Genomic DNA, 21,331 nt, shown 5'->3' on the forward strand with positions numbered 1-21,331 from the left:
CTGACTGTTTAGATTCCTGTCAGTAAATACACACAGCGTGTTGACATTGCGTTTCCTGTCCCTCCTGTCCCCCCCCAGCCCTGGAGAGAGAACATCCTGCATGGCAACACGCTGAGGCCCACCTTGACGCGGGACGCATGGCCCTGGGCCCAGCGCTGCCAGGACTTTGAGCTCTACACCAAGCCCCCCCCTACCATCAGCCCTGTCCCCCCCGCCACCATCCACCTGGCCGGTACAGACGACAACATCAACATCCACCATGTTTACTCTGACGGGACTGTGCTCCCTGATATCAACCACCCCTTCAAAAAAACTACAAGGACAACAATGGGTTACAACAATAACAATGGGTTATAGGATATAACCCGTTGTTATTGTTGTAACCCATTGTTGTCCTTGTAGTTTTTTTTTTAACCTAGTAGTAGAAATAGTACGGTGTCCTGGGGTGTATTCCATCAACGTCGCTAATAGAAAATCCAGGCTTATTTTGGATAAGACTCACGAGACCTATACAAATAAGCCTGGATTTTCCTTTAACAAAATTGATGGAATATAGTTTTGGACGACAACTTCAGTTGTTTAAAAAAGGCTTTTTTCCTCAGCTTTGAGATCTCAGGGCAACATTCAAATGTCGTCTTCAACTTTTTTTCCCGATTTCTGTTTCCTCTCAGGAGACAGGCTCCAGCAGGAGCAGCAGCAGACGGCCTGCGCCCAGTACCACCGCTGGCTGGGGAAGGTCCTCCCCGCTGCCGACGGAGCCCCGGGGGGAGGCCCCGTCCCTGGGTTCAGCTGCCACATGGGGGGGGCCGACCCAGGGAAGCTCCAGGACATGCTGAAGGACCAGCCCAGGAAGTTCTCCCTCAGGACACCAGGACTGGCTCTGAAGGTAGGACACCAGGACTGACTCTGAAGGTAGGACACCTGGACTGGCCCTGGAGGTAGGACACCAGGACTGGCCCTGGAGGTAGGACACCAGGACTGGCAATGGAGGTAGGACACCAGGACTGGCTCTGGAGGTAGGGCTCACAGCCCCAGGCCCTGAAGGTAGGGCTCACAGCCCACAGCTACTCATGGCTTCCATTCAGTGAGATACACCCCCCCCCCCGTTGTGGTAAATGTCCTACTTTCGTTGACATGAAAGACTACACGTGACATTTGGAAATAAAGAACGTGCCTAACATTTGATCTAGATCAGGGGGGTATTCCGTCAATGTCGCTAAAGGACAACGCAGGCTTATTTTGATGAATCCCACAAGATTTATAAAAAAGAATATTGAGAAAAATTATCAAAAATAAGCCTGGCTCTTCCTTTAGCGACATTGATGGAATACCCCCCTGGACATCCCAAAACCGTCAAATCTCACATTGGAACAGACACATTCACTCGTACACATAGAATAAATCAATCTGACTCAACAACGAACAAGCTCCTTCTGAGAGGGTTGTGTTAACGTGTGTGTGTGTGTGTGTGTGTTAACGTGTGTGTGTGTGTGTGTTAACGTGTGTGTGTGTGTGTGTGTGTGTGTTTCGTTGCGTTTGTCTCAGCCGATCCCGGTGCTGGCGGTGGTCCAGCGCCCCCTGCAGGCGTCCGGCCCAGACCACCAGACCAGGAGAGAGCCCGCCATCTCGTTCGCGCCGGGCCCGTTCCAGAACCACAGCCTCAGCTGGGACCACAACACCATCCCCCGGCACGACTCCCAATACCACAAGTTCCACTTCACGTGAGTTTTGGGTTTTATAACATTTATTTTTCCCAAAAAAGACGAAGAAGAAGTTCAGAACAGAAGATACTAGAAGAAAAGAAAAGCAAGACGCTACAGAAGAAGGGAAAACGGACGGTCATATTAGATTAGAATAGAATCCTATTTTATGTATGATGTTATGATGTGACACGTTGTAATGCTTTGGTCCTCATGTCGACAACCAATCGAAATGTTCAGACTTTTCTTTTGAAACACGGCAAACTACGTTTCAACGTTGTTGAGAATCACGACACAAACTCGCTAGTCGAGTCAAAATACTGCAACAACGCAATGGATCGGGTGAGTAATCCCCACTGCTACCTAGTTAACTATAACACTACTTTCCATTGTTAGCAGGCTCACAAAACAAGCTGTGTTAGTTGACTAGCGACGTGTCATTGATTTTCAACAACGTGGAAATGTATTCTCATTTCCCGAAAGAAAAGTCTGATCGTTAGATCGGATCCCGACATGAGGACCAAAGCGTTAGAACGTGACACAGATGTGTGTCGTCCTCTACAGGGAGGTCTGGAGGCCCCGTTCATTCCAGTACAAGCGGGTCGCCGCTCCGCTGACGGAGGACGAGAGGCGCGGTCACGTCTTCCAGAAACCTCCCGCCAACGACCGCACGCTCGCTAGGTCTGTCCCTCCGCAGCAGCCAGCCAGGAACATCGTAGAGACCCAAACCTACAAAGACGTCACCCTGCACGTCCACTGAGAAAAATAAAAGCTCTCCCCTAAATGAATGTCATACTGGAAGTCGTCAAGGCTTGTGTGCAAATCACCCTACAGGGCTATTATGGATAAGAAGCACTTTGGATAACAACTTAAATGAAATCCGTAAAATTTAATGGGAATAAGATGCCCTATTATATCCTACACAACCTCTGTTATTAATTACAACCGTCGAAGTACCACCGTCAATAAAAATAAATCTCTTCATATTTCCGTTAATCATGGATGTAACACATGGGTATGTACATAAATTAACATCAAACCAGTGGTGCTTCAGAACTGTTAGTGCACAAAACAATCGAGGCAGAACTGTCATGGATGGAACTTCGGGGTGCGAAACTGGGGGGTCCCCCATACACATACACCGCCCAATCAGAACCCAGGAGACCAACTGTCTGCCCCCCCCCTCCCCCCCGGGCCACCGGGGACAGCTCAGAATGTTCTGTCGAGCGGGTGAGAGCAGATATATGCCCTGTTGGCGAGGACGTCGTTGGCGATCTTTTTGATGTTGGCGTCATTGTTTTCGGGAGAATCTGGAAGGAATAGAAGCTCATTTACAGACCAGCTGAATTTATGTATCGAATTAAAACCCATACAGATAATTTCCCCTGTTTGAGATTCCAGTTAATTAAAAAAAAAAACGAGTTGGTACAATGTGGAAATCACACGCTAACGTAGGGGGGGGGGGGATGTTACTGGTAGGGGTTTGGAAGGTCAAGGGGAAATTCTGCAACACATGCAAGTCTTTTGTACTGAAAGGCAATAAAAATGCACTGGGCTGTTCCCAATTAGCGTTGCTGTGTTGTACTTACTTTTTTGTAGCTGAGTCATCAAGTAATTGTTTTTGAAATAAGCTTCCAAGCAGAATGTGTTTGTAAGCAGCACCTGGAAAACAGGAGAACACGCCCTTTCACTTACTTCATAAAGGTGTTTACTAGTAGAGGTATGTACTGTTATGTACGAGAGAGACTAAACAATTCCGTTTTTTCCGTTATTTTATTTTTTTTTCAAGAACTACCGAACAACAATAACAGCAACAGCGAGAACCAATAAACTTCAAGATGAATTATAAACATAAAACATAAGCAGAACGGCAACAATTTGTTAGATTCCACGTCCATTCAGTCATCACTATGTATACTGAACACATGCGGAACGCTTGACATGAAGTTACCCTTTGTAAAAATATGTTTGTAGATGATTGATAGATTAGATTTATTGTCCCCAGGGGGGAATTCATTTTCACACCACTGTACAGTTGTACATATATACATACAACACCGTATAACACAGACAACAACAGACAGTACTACACGACAGATACACAAGTACACACACTCAGCGTGGTCTGTTATTTAGGGCAACAATGGCTGCGGGGATCAGGCTTTTGCCAAAGCGAGCCCTTTTGCACCGTAGCATTCTGTACCTACGCCCGGATGGCAGTGGGGCGAGGTACAGATACAGAGGTATAATCAGTTAATAAATTATTATAACCAGTTTATTATTCAATTACAAACAGATAACAATAATTTAGGTGTTCGTAATTCACTTAATGCTTGTGACCAGGAGCCAGTTAGTAGTGCATTTATAACTAGTTAGTAGTGCATTTATAACTAGTTAGTAGTGCATTTATAACTAGTTAGTAGTGTATTTATAACTAGTTAGTAGTGCATTTATAACTAGTTAGTAGTGCATTTATAACTAGTTAGCAGTGCATTTATAACTAGCTGCTGGTTCCAAGCACCAAGTGAGCATCAAACAATGTAAACTAAATGTTATAATAGTTTCTAAATGGTTTATAATTGAATAATATAAAGTATTTATTAACTTGTCCTGATTAATGAACCATGTATAAACCCTTTAGAAAGGGGTACCTTGTTGTCGAGTGTTTCCATTGGAGGTATGTGAGATAGAACCAGTCCCAGAGTAAAATCAGCAGTGGACAATAAAACAAGTGCACATGACAACAACCCCACCGGGCAGAAACACAACACAACACAATACAATAAATAAATCAAGAATGTTTGCATGATACGCCCGGAACATTTCTCAAAAACAATTTCCTGCCATCTCACTCACATCCTCGGAAAAATACAACTATTTCCACAATAAAGAGCAGAACGGAGACTGCAGGTCGTCCAGTGTGAGTCCAGCTACACTTCCTCCAGAGACACTGTTCACGAGGCACGCCTGCTGTATCCTGCCTCTAGTCTAGAGGCCCTCTGCCAGACACCAGCCATGCTACCACCTCTAGTCTAGAGGCCCTCCGCTGCCAGACACCAGCCATGCTACCACCTCTAGTCTAGAGGCCTCCGCTGCCAGACACCAGCCATGCTACCACCTCTAGTCTAGGGTCCCTCCGCTACCAGACACCAGCCATGCTACCACCTCTAGTCTAGAGGCCTCTGCTGCCAGACACCAGCCATGCTACCACCTCTAGTCTAGAGGCCTCCGCTGCCAGACACCAGCCATGCTACCACCTCTAGTCTAGGGTCCCTCCGCTACCAGACACCAGCCATGCTACCACCTCTAGTCTAGAGGCCCTCAGCCAGACACCAGCCATGCTACCACCTCTAGTCTAGAGGCCTCTGCTGCCAGACACCAGCCATGCTACCACCTCTAGTCTAGAGGCCCTCCGCTGCCAGACACCAGCCATGCTACCACCTCTAGTCTAGAGGCCCTCAGCTACCAGACACCAGCCATGCTACCACCTCTAGTCTAGAGACCCTCAGCTACCAGACACCAGCCATGCTACCACCTCTAGTCTAGAGGCCTCCGCTGCCAGACACCAGCCATGCTACCACCTCTAGTCTAGAGGCCTCCACTGCCAGACACCAGCCATGCTACCACCTCTAGTCTAGAGACCCTCAGCTACCAGCCATGCTACCACCTCTAGTCTAGAGGCCCTCAGCTACCAGACACCAGCCATGCTACCACCTCTAGTCTAGAGGCCCTCAGCTACCAGACACCAGCCATGCTACCACCTCTAGTCTAGAGGCCCTGTGTGTGTGTGTCCTGGTGTGGTATTAGTACAGTGTGTGTGTGTGTCCTGGTATGGTGTTAGTACAGTGTGTGTGTGTGTGTGTCCTGGTATGATGTTAGTACAGTGTGTGTGTGTGTGTGTGTGTGTGTGTGTGTGTGTGTGTCCTGGTATGATGTTAGTACAGTGTGTGTGTGTGTGTGTGTCCTGGTACGGTGTCCAGAGGCGGCCATTACAAGCGTAGTGTGAGTCAGTGAGGTCCAGTGAGGTTCAGTGTGGTGTGGCGTTAGCAGTGTGGTGTTAGCGTTAGCGTACCTCGTGGTCGCGGTGCAGTGAGGTGTTAGCGGTGTTAGCGTTAGCGTACCTCATGGTCGTGGTTCCTCAGGCCGATGTTGATGCTCCGGCTGGCGCGGGACAGCACGGCCGTCATGGCGTACATGTTGATGAGCACGTCTGCCACCCGCTTCAGGATCAGCTGCTCGTCCACGATCGTCTGGGGACACGAGGAGGAGGAGGAGGAGGAGGAGGACAGCTCTCGTTACACACTTAAACGCTCATGACCAACGCTGGATCCCCCCCCGCGGTCGTACACCACTTCAAAACCATCGCCGACATTCGCCTGTCACGTCTAATTAGTCTGATACATCTCTGTGACATGTGGAACCCCTCTCACGGACCGATTATAACGTGAGTTACCAGGAAACATCTTCTTTTAAGTCTAAAAGAGAGAGAGAGAGGGGGAGAGGGGGGGGAGAGAGACAGAGAGAGAGAGAGAGGGAGCGAGAGAGAGAGAAAGGGAGAGAGAGAGAGAGAGAAAGAGTATAGACAGACAGTGAGAGAGAGACAGAGACAGAGAGGGAGAGGGAGAGAGAGACAGAGAGAGACAGAGACAGAGACAGAGAGGGAGAGGGAGAGAGAGAGAGAGAGAGACAGAGAGAGACAGAGAGAGACAGAGAGAGGGAGAGAGAGAGACAGAGAGGGAGAGGCAGAGAGACAGACAGAGACAGAGAGAGACAGAGAGAGAGAGAGACAGTGAGAGAGAGAGAGAGAGGATAGACAGAGAGGGAGAGAGACAGAGAGAGAGAGAGAGACAGAGAGGGAGAGACAGAGAGAGAGAGGGAGAGACAGAGAGAGAGAGGGAGAGAGAGACAGAGACAGAGAGAGAGAGACAGAGGGAGAGAGAGAGAGAGAAAGAGGATAGACAGACAGTGAGAGAGAGAGGAGAGGAGACAGACAGAGAGAGACATGTGGAGCCCCTCTCACGGGCCAATTATAACGTGAGTTACCAGTAAACATCTTCTTTTAAGTCTAAGATGGGATGTCCGTTTGATTAACACTTCTGATGAAAGCTTTTCCCTCCAAAAAAAGACAAAAGCTCTTCACATGAAACGGATACGAACATGTCGGTTGAGGTTGAGTCACACAAGAGGGGGAAACAAGGATTCCGAAATGTGAAAAAGCGTTTCCAAAGCGGTTTATGGTCGCTCTGATTACAACAGCACGGAACCTCCTAGAAGCAAGCCAGTCTCGGGGAACAACGGGCCTTACCTAGGGCCAGCTGTCTAGCAGATGAACATTACCTCAGCTCGGCAGGAAGAGAGGGAGTTGAGAATAGGTCCCCGCTGTACTAAAGAGGCCCATGCTAATTGCCGTTGCAGTAACTATAGAAACAAGCGGTCGGTTACATTAAAGACATATTTAACCGACGGTCGAACGCGCCCCGTGGAATTCCAGTAACGTTCACGTGGGAGTTGAGATTGATCTATTTACATTCTTTTCGTTTGTTCGTTCAACGGTTTTTACTGGTTTTTCAAATGTTAACATCCTTACCCCAACCCTCCCCACCCCCAACCCTCCCCCCTTGTCAGCTTTAGTCAAAGATTTCCATCAAAGTTATTGTCCATTGAGGCTTTTGTCATAGACTTATTTTTAAGTGCAGTGAACATTACCAGTTCTTCAACTTCTTCACTGTTGAATACTAACCATCACTAACTAACTCACTAACTAACTATCACTAACTAACTACCACTAACTATCACTAACTAACTCACTAACTAACTACCACTAACTGTCCCAAGGCTAAAGAAGCAGAACAGAAACATGACAGCAGTTACCTTCCCGTATCTGTACAGCAGGTTCTCAACTGTGGAGCCGAAATGGACGACGTTCTGCTCCAATTTCTGGGCGCTGTCCTGTAGAGAGAGAGAGAGAGAGGATAGAGAGATAGGTGATGAGACATACATATTCTGCCACCGCAGTTCATCATATGAAAGGTGACGTGAGATCAGACACAGTTGGACTGGGAGAGAGACAGGGTTCCTACAAGTTTCAACAATTCAAATTTAAGACCGTTTTAGACCCTTTTTTTTTTACCTCTTTGAATATAATTTTAGACCTATTCGCGACACCATATGATAGCTTTTTGTCATCCTTGAGGTGATGAAATTAGGGATTTCACTGCCATACAGACAAAAAATGAGGCAAATTGGATTTTTTTTGGGTTCCAGCTTGATTCATTTCCACGTAAATAGATGTGGTCAGACTGCACCTAATTTTTAGACTGAATAGCTGAAATTTGAAATTTTAGGCCTTGTGAATTGGATCGCTGGATTTTAGACTTTAAGGCTTTTTAAGACCAGCGCGGGAACCCTGGAGAGCAGCCAGACTGCTGCAGGTGAGAACCAGAACCAGAACGTACCGCCAGGCTGGGGTGCACCACGCCCCCCGCCCCGGTCAGGCCCAGGTCCACCTTCCCCACGCCCAGGGAGTCACGCAGCCGCTTCCCCAGCATCCCCAGGGCCATGCCCACGTTGCCCTTCTTCATCTCCCTGGGGGGGGGGGGGGAGGAAGGGAGGAGAGGAGGGGAGGGAGGAGAGGGGAGGAGAGAGGAGAGGAAGGGAGGGGAGGAGGAGAGAGGAGAGGAAGGGAGGAGAGAGGGAAGAAGGGAGGGGAGGAGGAGAGAGGAGAGGAAGGGAGGAGAGGAGGAGAGAGGAGAGGAAGGGAGGGGAGGAGGAGAGGGGAGGAGAGGAATGGAGGGGAGGAGGAGAGGGAAGAGGGGAAGCGAGGTGGAGAGGGGAGGAAGGGAGGAGAGGAAGGGAGGGGAGGAGGAGAGGAGGAGAGAGGAGAGGAAGGGAGGGGAGGGGAGGTGAGGAGGGGAGGAGGAGAGAGGAGAGGAAGGGAGGGGAGGAGGAGAGAGGAGAGGAAGGGAGGGGAGGAGGAGAGAGGGAAGAGGGGTTAGCTGTCCGAGACAGTTTTTTAACGTCTGGACTTTCACATTTCACACACATTTTTAAAGCACACACTCCTCTACTGTACTTACTTTATTTTCCCGGTCAATATCTTCCCGGCGTACTGCATTCCTGTCAGGGCGACGTACATCCGGAGGATTTCATTGGTTCCCTGGAGAGAAGAGAAGGAACAGAGCAGATCGGATGAAGGACCCGTTCATCTCATCATCCGGTCATTTCTTTAGCATACGTCCAAGCCCAGCCGGTCTACCATAGCAGCACTGTAAACCGGTCTGTAGGCGTTCTGTCAAGGTGGACACCTGCCCTCTGGTGGACTACTACAGTATCGCTTGTACAACGCACCCTCGATCATAAACCATGTCCTTAAGACCAGAACAGCCAGTGTTACATCTTTGCACTTGATAAAATTCCAGGACCCTCCTTTCATGACTGTTCCTAGATATGTGCGTTCTACCACCTCAGTATCCTTACATGTTCTAAATCACATCAGGATAAGCTAGTATAAAGCTATTTTGCAGTTTTCTGTGTAGGAGGCAGGCTAATTTACAAGACGGCCAACTAGTGGTCTTTGTGTGTAAGTAGCAGCTTCCCATTGTAAAGACTATGGTCATGTGACCCCCGAGGCGGCTCTTATAGTAGGTAACATAGGCACGGCTGTTCTAGTGTCAATTACCTCGAAGATGAGCAGGATGCGGCAGTCGCGGAGGTAGCGCTCGTAGGGGTAGTTCTTGGTGTAGCCCAGCCCCCCCAGGATCTGCAGGGCCTCGCTGCAGCAGACCCACCCCCCCTCTGAGCTGAACACCTGAGAGAGAGAGAGAGAGAGAGAGGGTCAGAGGAGAGAGAGAGAGAGAGGGAGAGAGAGAGAGGGAGAGAGAGAGAGAGAGAGGGTCAGACCAGAGAAGAGAGGGTGCAGAGAGAGAGAGAGAGAGTCATGTCTGTCACTGATCAAGGTTTTTCTCTAGTTTATAATATGAATACAGTCAGCTCACCTTCACCATGGCAACCTCTACAGAACAGTCTGTCACCATGGCAACCCCTCTAAAGAACAGTCAGCCATCTCACCTTCACCATGGCGGCCTCCAGAGAACAGTCTGGAACGCCCGGCCTGTCCATCATCCCTGACGTCAGGTAGGCCATGCTCTCCATCACAAAGGCATTCTGGGCCATGATCGCAAACTTCTCCTACAGAAGCAGACAGGGGGGGAGAAAAGAGGCGGGGGGCGTTATGTTACGTTGTTTAAAACCGACGTGTTTCAGAACACAGAGAATGTCTGTAAGACCAGGGTCCAACCAGGAGAGTCACTCATCATCCGTACCTGGATCATCCCAAACTCACTCAGGCTCTTGTTGAACTGTTTCCTGCTGCCTGCGTACTCTGCTGTCAGGCCTGCAGGGGGGTTAGACACACATCGTCATGGGAGGGGCCGTCCTCGCTGACGACATCATCATCATCATCATCATCATCATCCAATCATCAACTGAGAGAAGTCGTTGTCTTACCTATGAGCTTCTTGATCATTCCAGCCCCAGCACTGCCCATACTGAACCTCCCGGAGTTAAGGATGTTCATGGCAACCTAACAGACACAGAGACAGAGACAGAGAATGATGCAACCTGTTAGATGCAGTCAAATACTACATATCCAAGAATACAATGTGAACGGCTCACAAACGGTGAAAAAGTAACACGACTTCCACAGTAACATGACTTCCACAGGGAGGCAGTGGGGGAGACAACCACTGGTTACTGATACGACTATACTCTGACAGGAACGTTATATTATAATTAGGGCTGTCCCAAACGACTATTTTTCTAACGATTAATCTAACGAATATTTTGTCGATTATTCGGTTAGTCTAGCGACTAATTTAACGATTAGTCTAACGATTATTTTTTTGCTGTTCGGTTAATGTATCACTTAATTTTCCCCAAATAAATGTCAAAAACTTCTCTTATCAACATTTCAGTATTTTATTCAATTATTCTTGCACTGCAGGGCAATATTCCACACAACAAAAAAGATCCTCTCTTTCTTACAGTCCAACATAAAATATAATATTATAAAATATAAAAGTTAACTTCAAGTAAAAGGAAAAGTGCAAGGAATGCAGTAAATTCTGTAAAAAAGTAAAATTCTAACCGGAATACCGTATACTCTCAGTAACAATCTTTAACAATAACAATCTCAACATAAAATATAATATTATAAAATATAAAAGTTAACTTCAAGTAAAAGGAAAAGTGCAAGTAATGCAGTAAATTCTGTAAAAAAGTAAAATTCTAACCGGAATACTGTATACCTCTCAGTAACAATCTTTAACAATAACAATCTCAATAACAAACATAACATTCTCCCCCTCTCTCTGCTCTCCCCCTCCCCCCTTAGCTCTCTCCCTTCTCCCCCCTCCACCTTAGGCATTACTGTGGAGGAATGTGAGCATGTCCACATGCTTAGAGGTCAGGCTTGCTCTTTTTTTTGAAACGATGTTCCCAGCAGCTGAAAAGAGCCTTTCAGACGGAGTGGACGTTGCAGGGACAGACAGGTAGGACTTGGCCAGCATAGCCAGGGAGGGGAACCGTGTTCTGTTATGCTATGTTATGAATAGCTAAATTGATGCTAACGTAGCATGCGAGCTACGAGCTAGATAACGTACAGTAGGTGCGAGCACCACAATAACAATAGGCTAGTAAGGCTACCGTAGCTAGCCAGCTACATAGCTAACGTTACTAACACCAGAAGACAAGACATACAAACTGTGGTGAGCTACATTGCTTGTGTGACATTAGCTAGTAGCTATCCATTTTACACTGATACACGGCCGGAAAAGTGAACAGAAATACAACGCTGACTTACGGTGCTAGCTTGCGGCTGTCTTCACAAAGCGCTCCAGGATGCTTTCGCTTCAAGTGCTCGTTCATTGAGGTCGTACTGCTGTGATAGGACAATTCATTTTTGCACAGTTTACAGACCACCACATTGCCATTGGTTTCTTTTTTTGTAAAGTACTCCCATACTTTGGACGATCGTGGGCGAAGTCTTTTAGCCGCCGGCTCTTCCTCTGTGTTTGCACTGGTCGCAGCCATGTTGTTTTTTACGACTAACCGACGCATTTTACGGCAACCGACGTATTGACGTAGTCGATGACGTCGATGACGTCGAATAATCGTAACAGCCCTAATTATAATGTTACATTACCTTAAACCCAGCTCCAACTTCTCCTATCACATTCTCCACTGGTACCGGGCAGTCCTCGAAGGACACCTCACACGCTGGAAGACAGAGAACATTATTAGAGAGAGCCCTTCACCACCACATAGATTTTCAAGATCCTTCTGGTTGTTTATAAAGCTCTCACTGACAGCACCAGAATATCTGAAAGACCTTTTGCTATCAGCCCAATAGAGCTCTCAGGTCTTCTGCTAGCATATCAGCCCAATAGAGCTCTCGGGTCTTCTGACACTGGTTTTCTCTGTGTACCACATGTACAAAAGAAGAGATTTGGTGAGGCTGCATTCTCATTTTATTAGTGTTGTTCCGATACCGATACTAGTATCGGCATGGCCACCGATACGCACAAAAATGCTGGTATCGGTATCGGCGAGTACCGTATTTTCCGCACTATAAGGCGCACCGGATTATAAGGCGCACCTTCAATGAATGGCCTATTTTAGAACTGTTTTCATATACAGGGCGCACCGGATTATAAGGCGCACCGGATTATAAAGCGCATAGAATAGAAAATACTGCAGTCAAACGTTTGACTGGGGTTGCGTTACGCCCAAGCTCCACCTACTGCGTTGCGTCACCTCTCCATCGGTGTTGTGTCAACTTCCCGTTGTCCATGCTCCACCTGAGCGTTGTCACCGTCAACGTTCTACCTGCTCCACTGTCAAAAATATATATTTTTCCACCTCAAATATCAGCCGTTCGTCATCCATTTTTGCAACAAGCGTTAAGGACCTGCGGTGATTCACAGCTGACTCGCGTGAATAGCAATTCGCAATAGCTGCGACCACGAGATATAGAGTAGTTAGCTACAAGCATTTTCAATCTGGTATTATCTCTATTAGTGGATTAACCGCTGTGGTGATTTAACAGCTGATAAAAATACATCAAGTAGACTACAAACAGAGCAAAACAATAAAACAACACCAGAAAACAACCAATAGGCTATACAATTATAACCAACAACCAATATGTGACAGCTCCTGGTGAAATGTGCAACGTAATTTTTCTGTTTTGTGACTGAACGCACCACAGCTACGAACGCTGCTAACAAAACACATCGCTACAAAGGTCTAAACTGTATTTTAATAACATGACAACATACTGGGAGAACATCGACATGCTAAAAACACATAACTACACATAACAAGATGAACACACAGTTCTTGCTTTTGAACACGAGCTAAAACGAAAGTATTTTTACAAGTCAACCCTCCCTTACCGGTAGCCTCCGGCAAACGAGAATAATGAATCCAATACACACATTATAAGTGTTTAGTGATCGTTAAACTGTTGTTTATTATATCGAGTGGGTACTTTAAAACTTCAAGTTGAAAGCACCAAGAAGGACCGCCTCGAAATTCATCGATGTTCATGTCCCGTGCTCGCGCTGTTGCCTTCATTCGAATAGTGACTGTAGAGACGCTTCTACTTGCGGCTCTCTGTTCAACAACCCACTGTTGGAGTTTGTCCTCTAACTGTGTCTAACTGTGGCCATCTCGCTTTGTTCCCTCGGAAACTCTGTTTAGTCTTCTTTACTTGGGGTCTTTATACACACACAAGTGGTGTGGGACTGTGAGTAAGCACATCAGTACCGGTGTTTACTGATTACCGTAATGCTGCAAGCGGTGCGGCTTTGTAGTTTACCAGTCGTACTGAAACATTTTGACAGAGCGCCTTGAGCGCCGTGTACAACCAGTATGGATCAACCAATTAACAAATTGATCCATATATAAGGCGCTCCGGGTTATAAGGCGCAGTGTCGTTTTTGAAAAAAAATTAAGGCTTTTAAGTGCGCCTTATAGTGCGGAAAATACGGTACTAACAAATAATAACACCCGATACCAAACTTTCACTATCGCGGAAAAACAAACACACAACTGTGGTTGTCGAGGAGAGGAGCGGTGGAGCAGCGAGGCTCACCTCAGGTAACCTGCTGTCCCTTCCAGCTGCTCAGAGCCCAAGCTAAGCTATGCTACCGGGGCAACGTTCGGAAAGTCCCCCTGAGAGCGCCGGAGCGCACACTGGGCTCCGACGTCATAAACGGACCGAGGAATCCGATTGGACAAGAGGCGTTCCACGAGTGCCGATCAGTTTCCCAGAGCGACTTTTACCAACGCAGCCCTCAGACATATAGACTACGCCACTCCGCTTAAAGCGATACAACCCACAGCCAAGACACATTTTACAGGAAGAACATATCGACCTTAATCGATATTTATTTCGGTTGCACAGTCTAGCACCGCCGCCGGCGTGCTGGAGAGAGTTCAAATAATAAAAATAATGTCCGATAGAACACTACTGGCGCGCGGCCGCTTCTCCGAGTCCCGCCCAGCTGTTCCCCTTTCGGGATAGTTCTCGGCTCCGTCTCCGCGCCACACCCCCTTTCGGGATCTGCTGTTGTGGCTCTCCGTCTCTCCGTCTCTCTCTCTCTCTCTCTCTCTCTCTCTCTCTCTCTCTCTCTCTCTCTGTCTGTGTGTCTCCGTGCGGCAGGTACCGGTACTTCCTGCCTCCTTCCTTCTCCCGTGGAGAAGTTTTCTCTATGTTTGTTTGAATTGTTTACATATGCAGAACACAGAACACACATGCATTAGTGGTGCAGGAAGGCCTACTGTCACAGCGGAGTGTGTGCGACGCGCTGGCCAATGGGAGAAAGATCATCGGCCACTTCAAGCATTCCCCACTGGCCACTTCACGTCTGCAAACTGTACAGACTGAACTTGGAATGCCTAAAAACATGTTTTTTTGTTTTGTTTTTTCAAACGCCGTGGTATCGGATCGGTACTCGGTATCGGCAAGTACTGCACGGTCAGGTATCGGTATCGGGATCAAAAAATGGTATCGGAACAACACTACATTTTATACACCCAGATTGTGTCTCACTGCCAGTTTACATTAGGGATGCAACCTCAGCACATAATATGTTCAAGACTAAAAACCCATCTTTTTAATATTGCCTTTCAATGACTAAATAATTAAATTATGATTATATAATGATTGGAGCACTTTGAGCTGCAACGTCTGCAGGCAAAGCGCTATACAAATAAAGGTTATTATTATTATTAATAATAATACGCCCTAGGCGTGTCTCTTACTGTTGGACCCTCTGATGCCCAGCTTGTCCTCAGGCTTGCCGCTGGTGATCCCCCCGAACGCCCTCTCTACGATGAAGGCTGAGATCTTGTCCTTCTTCACCCCGTCCTTGTCCACCACCTCGGTCCTGGCGAACACAGTCAGGATGTCGGCCATCCCCCCGTTGGAGATCCAGATCTGAGAGACAGATTGAATGAATGATCTTTATTGTCATTGTAACAGGTACGACGAAATTTAAATGCAGACCCTAGGTGCTAACAATCTAACACAGTCCTAAGATAATAAAACAACAAGAATGAGACATAAATAGACATAAATAGGGGGGATATGAATAGGGGGATAAGTGATCGGTAGACATCTGAGATATGTATCTATTATGTGAACTTCTATACTTCTATACACTATATGGCCTATTCACAGGGGGGTATGTATAACAGATTAGACTGTTGCTTCATCATCCAGATACAACCACGTCTGGTTGAATGACGGCTAAGGAGCACAGCCGCTCTGCCTCCATCTGACCCGGTTCTCCTCACCTTGGACCCGGTGAGCAGGTACTGTTTCCCATCCTCAGACAGGGTGGCGCGGGTCTGAATGGAGGCAGCATCACTTCCGCTGAAGAAACAGAAACAGAATCAGAATCTGAATTGTTTGGGTTGTTTATACACAGGAGTAACGTTTTTTGGCTTAGGTTCTTCAACATTCAAGAACACAGATTTGGAAAGCACAAGATTCAGTGCAGAAAAACTAAGAAAGAAAAAAAAAAAAAACATTAAAAGTTATCCAAAACAACAACAATACTCTTATGTAAAGTTGTTGCATTAGGACACGTATGGCATAGGTACACAGTCAGGGCTTGACATTAAGCTTTTTTCAGGTGAGTGAACTTATAACTCATAAGTGAACTTTTACTTGTCCAAGAGCTCAAGTTACTTGTCCAAATATGACGGTGTGTGTGTGTGTGTGTGTGTGTGTGTCTGTCTACTAACACACTACAAGCCAGTAATACATTACATTACATTCCAATTCCCACAATTACTGTGGATCTAGGTGCACGCCAGAGAACGTTCGATTTCAAAGTTTAAAGTAAAGGGGTCATGCCAGCATTAATGTTTTGATTCAAAGGCATGATTTGAAAGATTCTCTAGGAATGAGCATTGACAAGGCAGCAGACATTGACAAGGCAGCTACACTGACAAGGCAGCAGACATTGACAAGGCAGCAGACATTGACAAGGCAGAATACATTGACATGGCAGAATACATTGACATGGCAGCTACATTGACAAGGCAGCTACATTGACAAGGCAGCAGACATTGACAAGGCAGCAGACATTGACAAGGCAGCAGACATTGACAAGGCATCAGACATTGACAAGGCAGCTACATTGACATGGGAGCATACATTGACAAGGCAGCTACATTGACAAGGCAGCTACATTGACATGGGAGCATACATTGACAAGGCAGCATACATTGACAAGGCAGCAGACATTGACAAGGCAGCTACATTGACAAGGCAGCTACATTGACAAGGCAGCATACATTGACAAGGCAGCTACATTGACAAGGCAGCTACATTGACAAGGCAGCATACATTGACAAGGCAGTAGACATTGACAAGGCAGCTACATTGACAAGGCAGCAGACATTGACAAGGCAGCAGACATTGACAAGGCAGCAGACATTGACAAGGCAACAGACATTGGCAAGGCAACAGACATTGGCAAGGCAGCCACATTGACAAGGCAGCATACATTGGCAGAACACCAGCAATGGTGCTGGTGTTTCGTCCGATGACATTTTGCGTTTCCCTGCTTTTCCTGGCACCTGGCCAGTTTCAGGTGCTTGAAGGAACATCGTGCTTGCTGGCTTGAGTAACGTGTCGGTTTCTTTCACTACGCACTTAAAATGTCCACAAGCCAACTTTGCGGTCAAGAAGGTTGCCACTTTTGCGGGCAGTGGAGTTAATAACGGTCACACGCACGCAATAGCATTATAATTTCTGATACAAGCTATGTTGCGGCTCATAGGCAATGAGAATGAGGTCGTTAAAACATTTAGGCGAGACCCTACCTGCCAGGTTCAGTCAGACAGAAGGCAGCTACGTGCTCGCCGGTCGCCAGCCTCGGGAGATACTTGGCCTTCTGTTCTTCACTCCCGGCGATCAGGATCCCCTGAAACACCAACGGGTCAAGTTAACCCTCAACACAGAACCAGAATCAGAATGAGAATCGCTTCGATAACATCTTACTGTACACAAGAGTAACATTCTTTGGCTTCGTTTCCTCAACATTGACATTGCAGCATTGAGATACAAAAAACACACTAATAATAAGTAACGTAAGTAAAATAAATAAATAAATAAAACTACATTGATAAAGTTATAAAGTGATTCACAGTGGCTTCAATAGTGTAAACATGCTGTGCAGAGTACGATGATGTGAAATTCAATATAATACGATACAGTACGCTAGTAAATTAGTCCAAAGGTATACAAGTAATCCAGTAGTGGAATCCAGAGTCACAACAACAGCCTGCTAACTTCCAGGTCATAATGGCACACGCACACACACACACGCACACACACACACACACACACACACACACACACACACACACACACACACACACACACGCACACGCACACGCACACGCACACGCACACGCACACGCACACGCACACGCACACACGCACACACACACACACACACACACACACACACACACACACACACACACACACACACACAGGCTAGCTACACACACACACAACTGTAGGCTAGCTACACACACACTGTAGGCTAGCTACACACACACAACTGTAGACTAGCTGTAACAATGACAATGGCTATCATTCATGCAGTGCAGAGTACAAACCAAAGTTCAAACACAGGGCCAGATATCTCCTGGTTCCCTCGTCTGTTGGGTTTTACCTTCAGACCGATGGCTTGATGTGCCGCCAGCGTCACGGCGATGGACCCGTCCAGCGAGATGATCTCCCCCAGGCGAGCGTACATGGTGTTGGACAGCCCGAGCCCCCCTGCCAACACACAGGTTCCATGAGTTGAAGTTGAGTTAAGTTACTTTCATTGAATGAAAGGGTTCCCACACCTTCTGAAACATCAAATTCAAGCACTTTTCCAGGGACTTTCAAGACTCAATTCCCTCAAATTCAATTCATTTATATAATAGGAACTATCCGCTCACAGACAACAATTAAAAAGAGAGGCTTTTGAATGTAGAGGCTTGAACACTAGATGGTCTCTTGCCTTCTCTACCACAGCACAGCAAAACAATATATTGTGAATATGTATGTGTAAAGTTACTGTGTTAAGTTAAGCAATACAGTGACTTATCTACTATAATTACGTAAAACACATGACCCATGTCTATTTTCAAAAACGTTTAATTAAGGCCTTGATTTTTTTCTCTCAAATTCACAAACTTTCAAGGATTTCAAGGACCCGTGGGAACCCTGGAATGACACTTAAGTCAGAGACAAGACACAGTCACACGTTGCTGCATTATCCAGATGTTTCGGTGGTGACATAGTTAGTTACCATATTCCTCAGGAACCTGGATTCCGAAGAGCCCGAGCTCTTTCAGCCCATTCAAGGTCTCCGGAGGGATTTTGGCTTCATGATCAATCCTTGCTGAGTCGACTGGAATGAAAGGTCAGAACAAAACCAGGCCGACACGTTACAACAGGACAGGACATTGGCTGGGCCGAGGTATATAACAGTAGTGGCGGATGTGTGTGTGTGTAGATAATAAACAGGGTCACACAGTAGTTGTGTATGTGAAAGAGAGACAGTGAGAGACAGCGAGAGAGAGCGAGAGAGAGCGAGAGAGAGAGAGACAGACAAACAGACAGACAGACAGAAAGACAGAGAGAGAGAGACAGACAGGCAGACAGACAGACAGAAAGGGAGAGACAGAGAGGGAAAGAGAGAGAGAGAGAGAGAGAGAGACTTACTTTGTTTAATTTGCCCAGGAATAACTTGTGTGTGTGTGTGTGTGTGTGTGTGTGTGTGTGTGTGTGTGTGTGTGTGTGTGTGTGTGTGTAGATAATAAACAGGGTGGATGTATGATGACAGCAACTGGTCCATCTATTAATGTTGTTCCAGATCAGCTGAGCTGTGTGTAACTATTAGTGTACCTATCTAAAGCCGGGCATAGACTGTGCGATTTGTCCACGATTTCGCCACGATTTCGCCACGTTTTTGTTGTCGCAGACTACGTTGCGTAGTCGTAGAGACATCCTAGCGTCGTAAGGCCAAATCGGGACGTCGTAAGTCGCACAGTGTGAGAGAGTAAGCGATCAACGACTAATTGCTCCTACGTTCCAAAGACGAGGCTACGACCTGCCGACACATTTCTGGCAGGTCAGAAATTTTCGTCGTGGCTCGTGAAGTGTGGGTGGTCCTACAGTTCACAATCGAACAATTTCAACAACTGTACAAGTCGCGTCACAAGCAATCGTGGATGTCAATCGTGGCTGAGAGCAATCGTACAGTGTGAGCACGCACGTCGTAATGTCTGATCAAGTCGGAGACGGTAGGACTGAAACTTTCAGTCGTGCAGTGTGAGGGGTTCACCGACATAACATCGCACAGTCTCTGCCCTCCTATCTCACTGAGCTGTGTGTAACTATTAGTGTACTTCTCTCCTATCATACTGAGTGTGTGTAACTATTAGTGTACTAAGTTTCCTCCTATCTTACCTTCCTCAGCGAAGAACCTCTCTACTGGTGCAACAAACTGATTTATCTCCTCCAATTCTTCTTTTCCAATTTCGGGATAAGGGAAGCACTCTGCCTGAAAGACATTCAAGTTTATTTACTAGTTTCTGTCTGAGAGACACAGTTTATTTACTAGTTTCTGTCTGAAAGACACAGTTTATTTACTAGTTTCTGTCTGAAAGACACAGTTTATTTGCTAGTTTCAGTCTGAAAGACATCTTATTTGCTACTGTTAGCACCAGTGACACTATGCAGGTACCTGCCCATCCATGAATGAATGGTCTTTATTGTCATTGATATAGTACAGGTACCAAACAACGACATTTAGGAGGGGGGGCTCCCCTGGTGCTAGGAAAGAAAAAAAAAGAAAAAACAAGAAGGGAAAGGAGCTGGTTTACATAAATAAAGGCTATGTACACTATCCACTATACTATACTATACAAATAAAACACTGTGCTGTACTCTATGCTATGCTATACCTATTCTAACATTTCCTATCTCTGAACCTTATGTACACGAGGGTTGTCATATTGCACATAGTATTATTGCTACTGTTAGTAACAGTGACAGTATGCAGGTACCTGCCCATCCAGGTAGAGTCACTTCTGACCTGGTGACTGTCTGCATTCACTGTATGACAACACATTCATTCATTAAAATATACAAAAAACTGATTAAAACCAGATAATAAAATCATGTCATGTGACTTACTGTGTTGATCTTGCCCAGGAACAGGTCCTTGGCGTAGGCCAGCCGCCTGGGCTGTGAGCTGAAGGGCTGCAGGGGGAACCAGGCGTGTCTCCCAGCCAGTCTGGGGTTAGGAGGGACTAACCTCTGTAACCTCTGTACCCCCTGCCCACACCTGACCCCCCTGGATGATAGCACCACCAGCCTGTTCATGTTCCTGTCCTGGACACAGAGATGTGACCTCGTCTCCCCGCCTGGAGCTTCTGAATGTGTTGATGTCGCTACGAGGCTACCTTTCACCCAGTCTGGCGCATTTTGATGACGCGGGGAACATTTAAAACATGCAGGACCGTACAAGTCTCTTTCCCACCGCTGGAAGGCGCTGTTCCATTAGAAATAAGAGCTACAACTGGTGAACCTCATATCATAATAATAATAATAACCTTTACTGAGAGCACTTTTACCGCAAACGTTGCAGCTCATATCCACACAGCATAACAATAATAATAGCAATCAATAAAACACACAATAACAATAATATAAATTACATAATAAAACAAGAATAAACCATACAATCCAAGGGCCATAGAACAAAGATAAATAAAATAACTAAATAATATAATAATTACTAGTAATTATATATAAACATATATAATAGTATTATACAAATATATAATAATTAAGTAAATACATATACAAATATATTCAAGATATAGAAATATATAGATATAAAATATAGATATATTCTTCATAAACATATATAATAATTAAGTATATATATACAAATATATTCAATATATACAAATATATAGATTCATCAACTAACATTAAAGATACATAAGGTAGACATATATAAACTGATGTGGGAAATGAGATT

The 21,331-nt window shown here is 46.1% G+C and overlaps 1 protein-coding gene across 1 annotated transcript; it reads right to left on the reverse strand.

Annotated features, from left to right (window-relative positions):
- Positions 1 to 1,737: 1,737 nt before the first annotated feature.
- Positions 1,738 to 20,720, reverse strand: acad9 (acyl-CoA dehydrogenase family, member 9). Its single transcript, XM_080548367.1, has 18 exons — positions 20,479 to 20,720; positions 19,750 to 19,843; positions 18,587 to 18,688; positions 17,960 to 18,066; positions 17,100 to 17,200; positions 15,561 to 15,639; positions 15,027 to 15,201; positions 11,902 to 11,975; positions 10,206 to 10,281; positions 10,022 to 10,092; positions 9,768 to 9,887; positions 9,379 to 9,507; positions 8,777 to 8,856; positions 8,156 to 8,285; positions 7,572 to 7,649; positions 5,822 to 5,950; positions 3,290 to 3,362; positions 1,738 to 3,010 (listed from the first exon to the last, which is right to left on the reverse strand). Exons 1-18 carry the CDS (start codon positions 20,665 to 20,667, stop codon positions 2,910 to 2,912), a joined length of 1,908 nt encoding a protein of 635 aa, XP_080404493.1. The 5' UTR covers positions 20,668 to 20,720; the 3' UTR covers positions 1,738 to 2,909.
- Positions 20,721 to 21,331: the final 611 nt, after the last annotated feature.

The sequence above is a fragment of the Nansenia antarctica genome (assembly GCF_963989245.1).
Source record: "Nansenia antarctica genome assembly, chromosome: 18".
NCBI lineage: Eukaryota > Metazoa > Chordata > Actinopteri > Argentiniformes > Microstomatidae > Nansenia > Nansenia antarctica.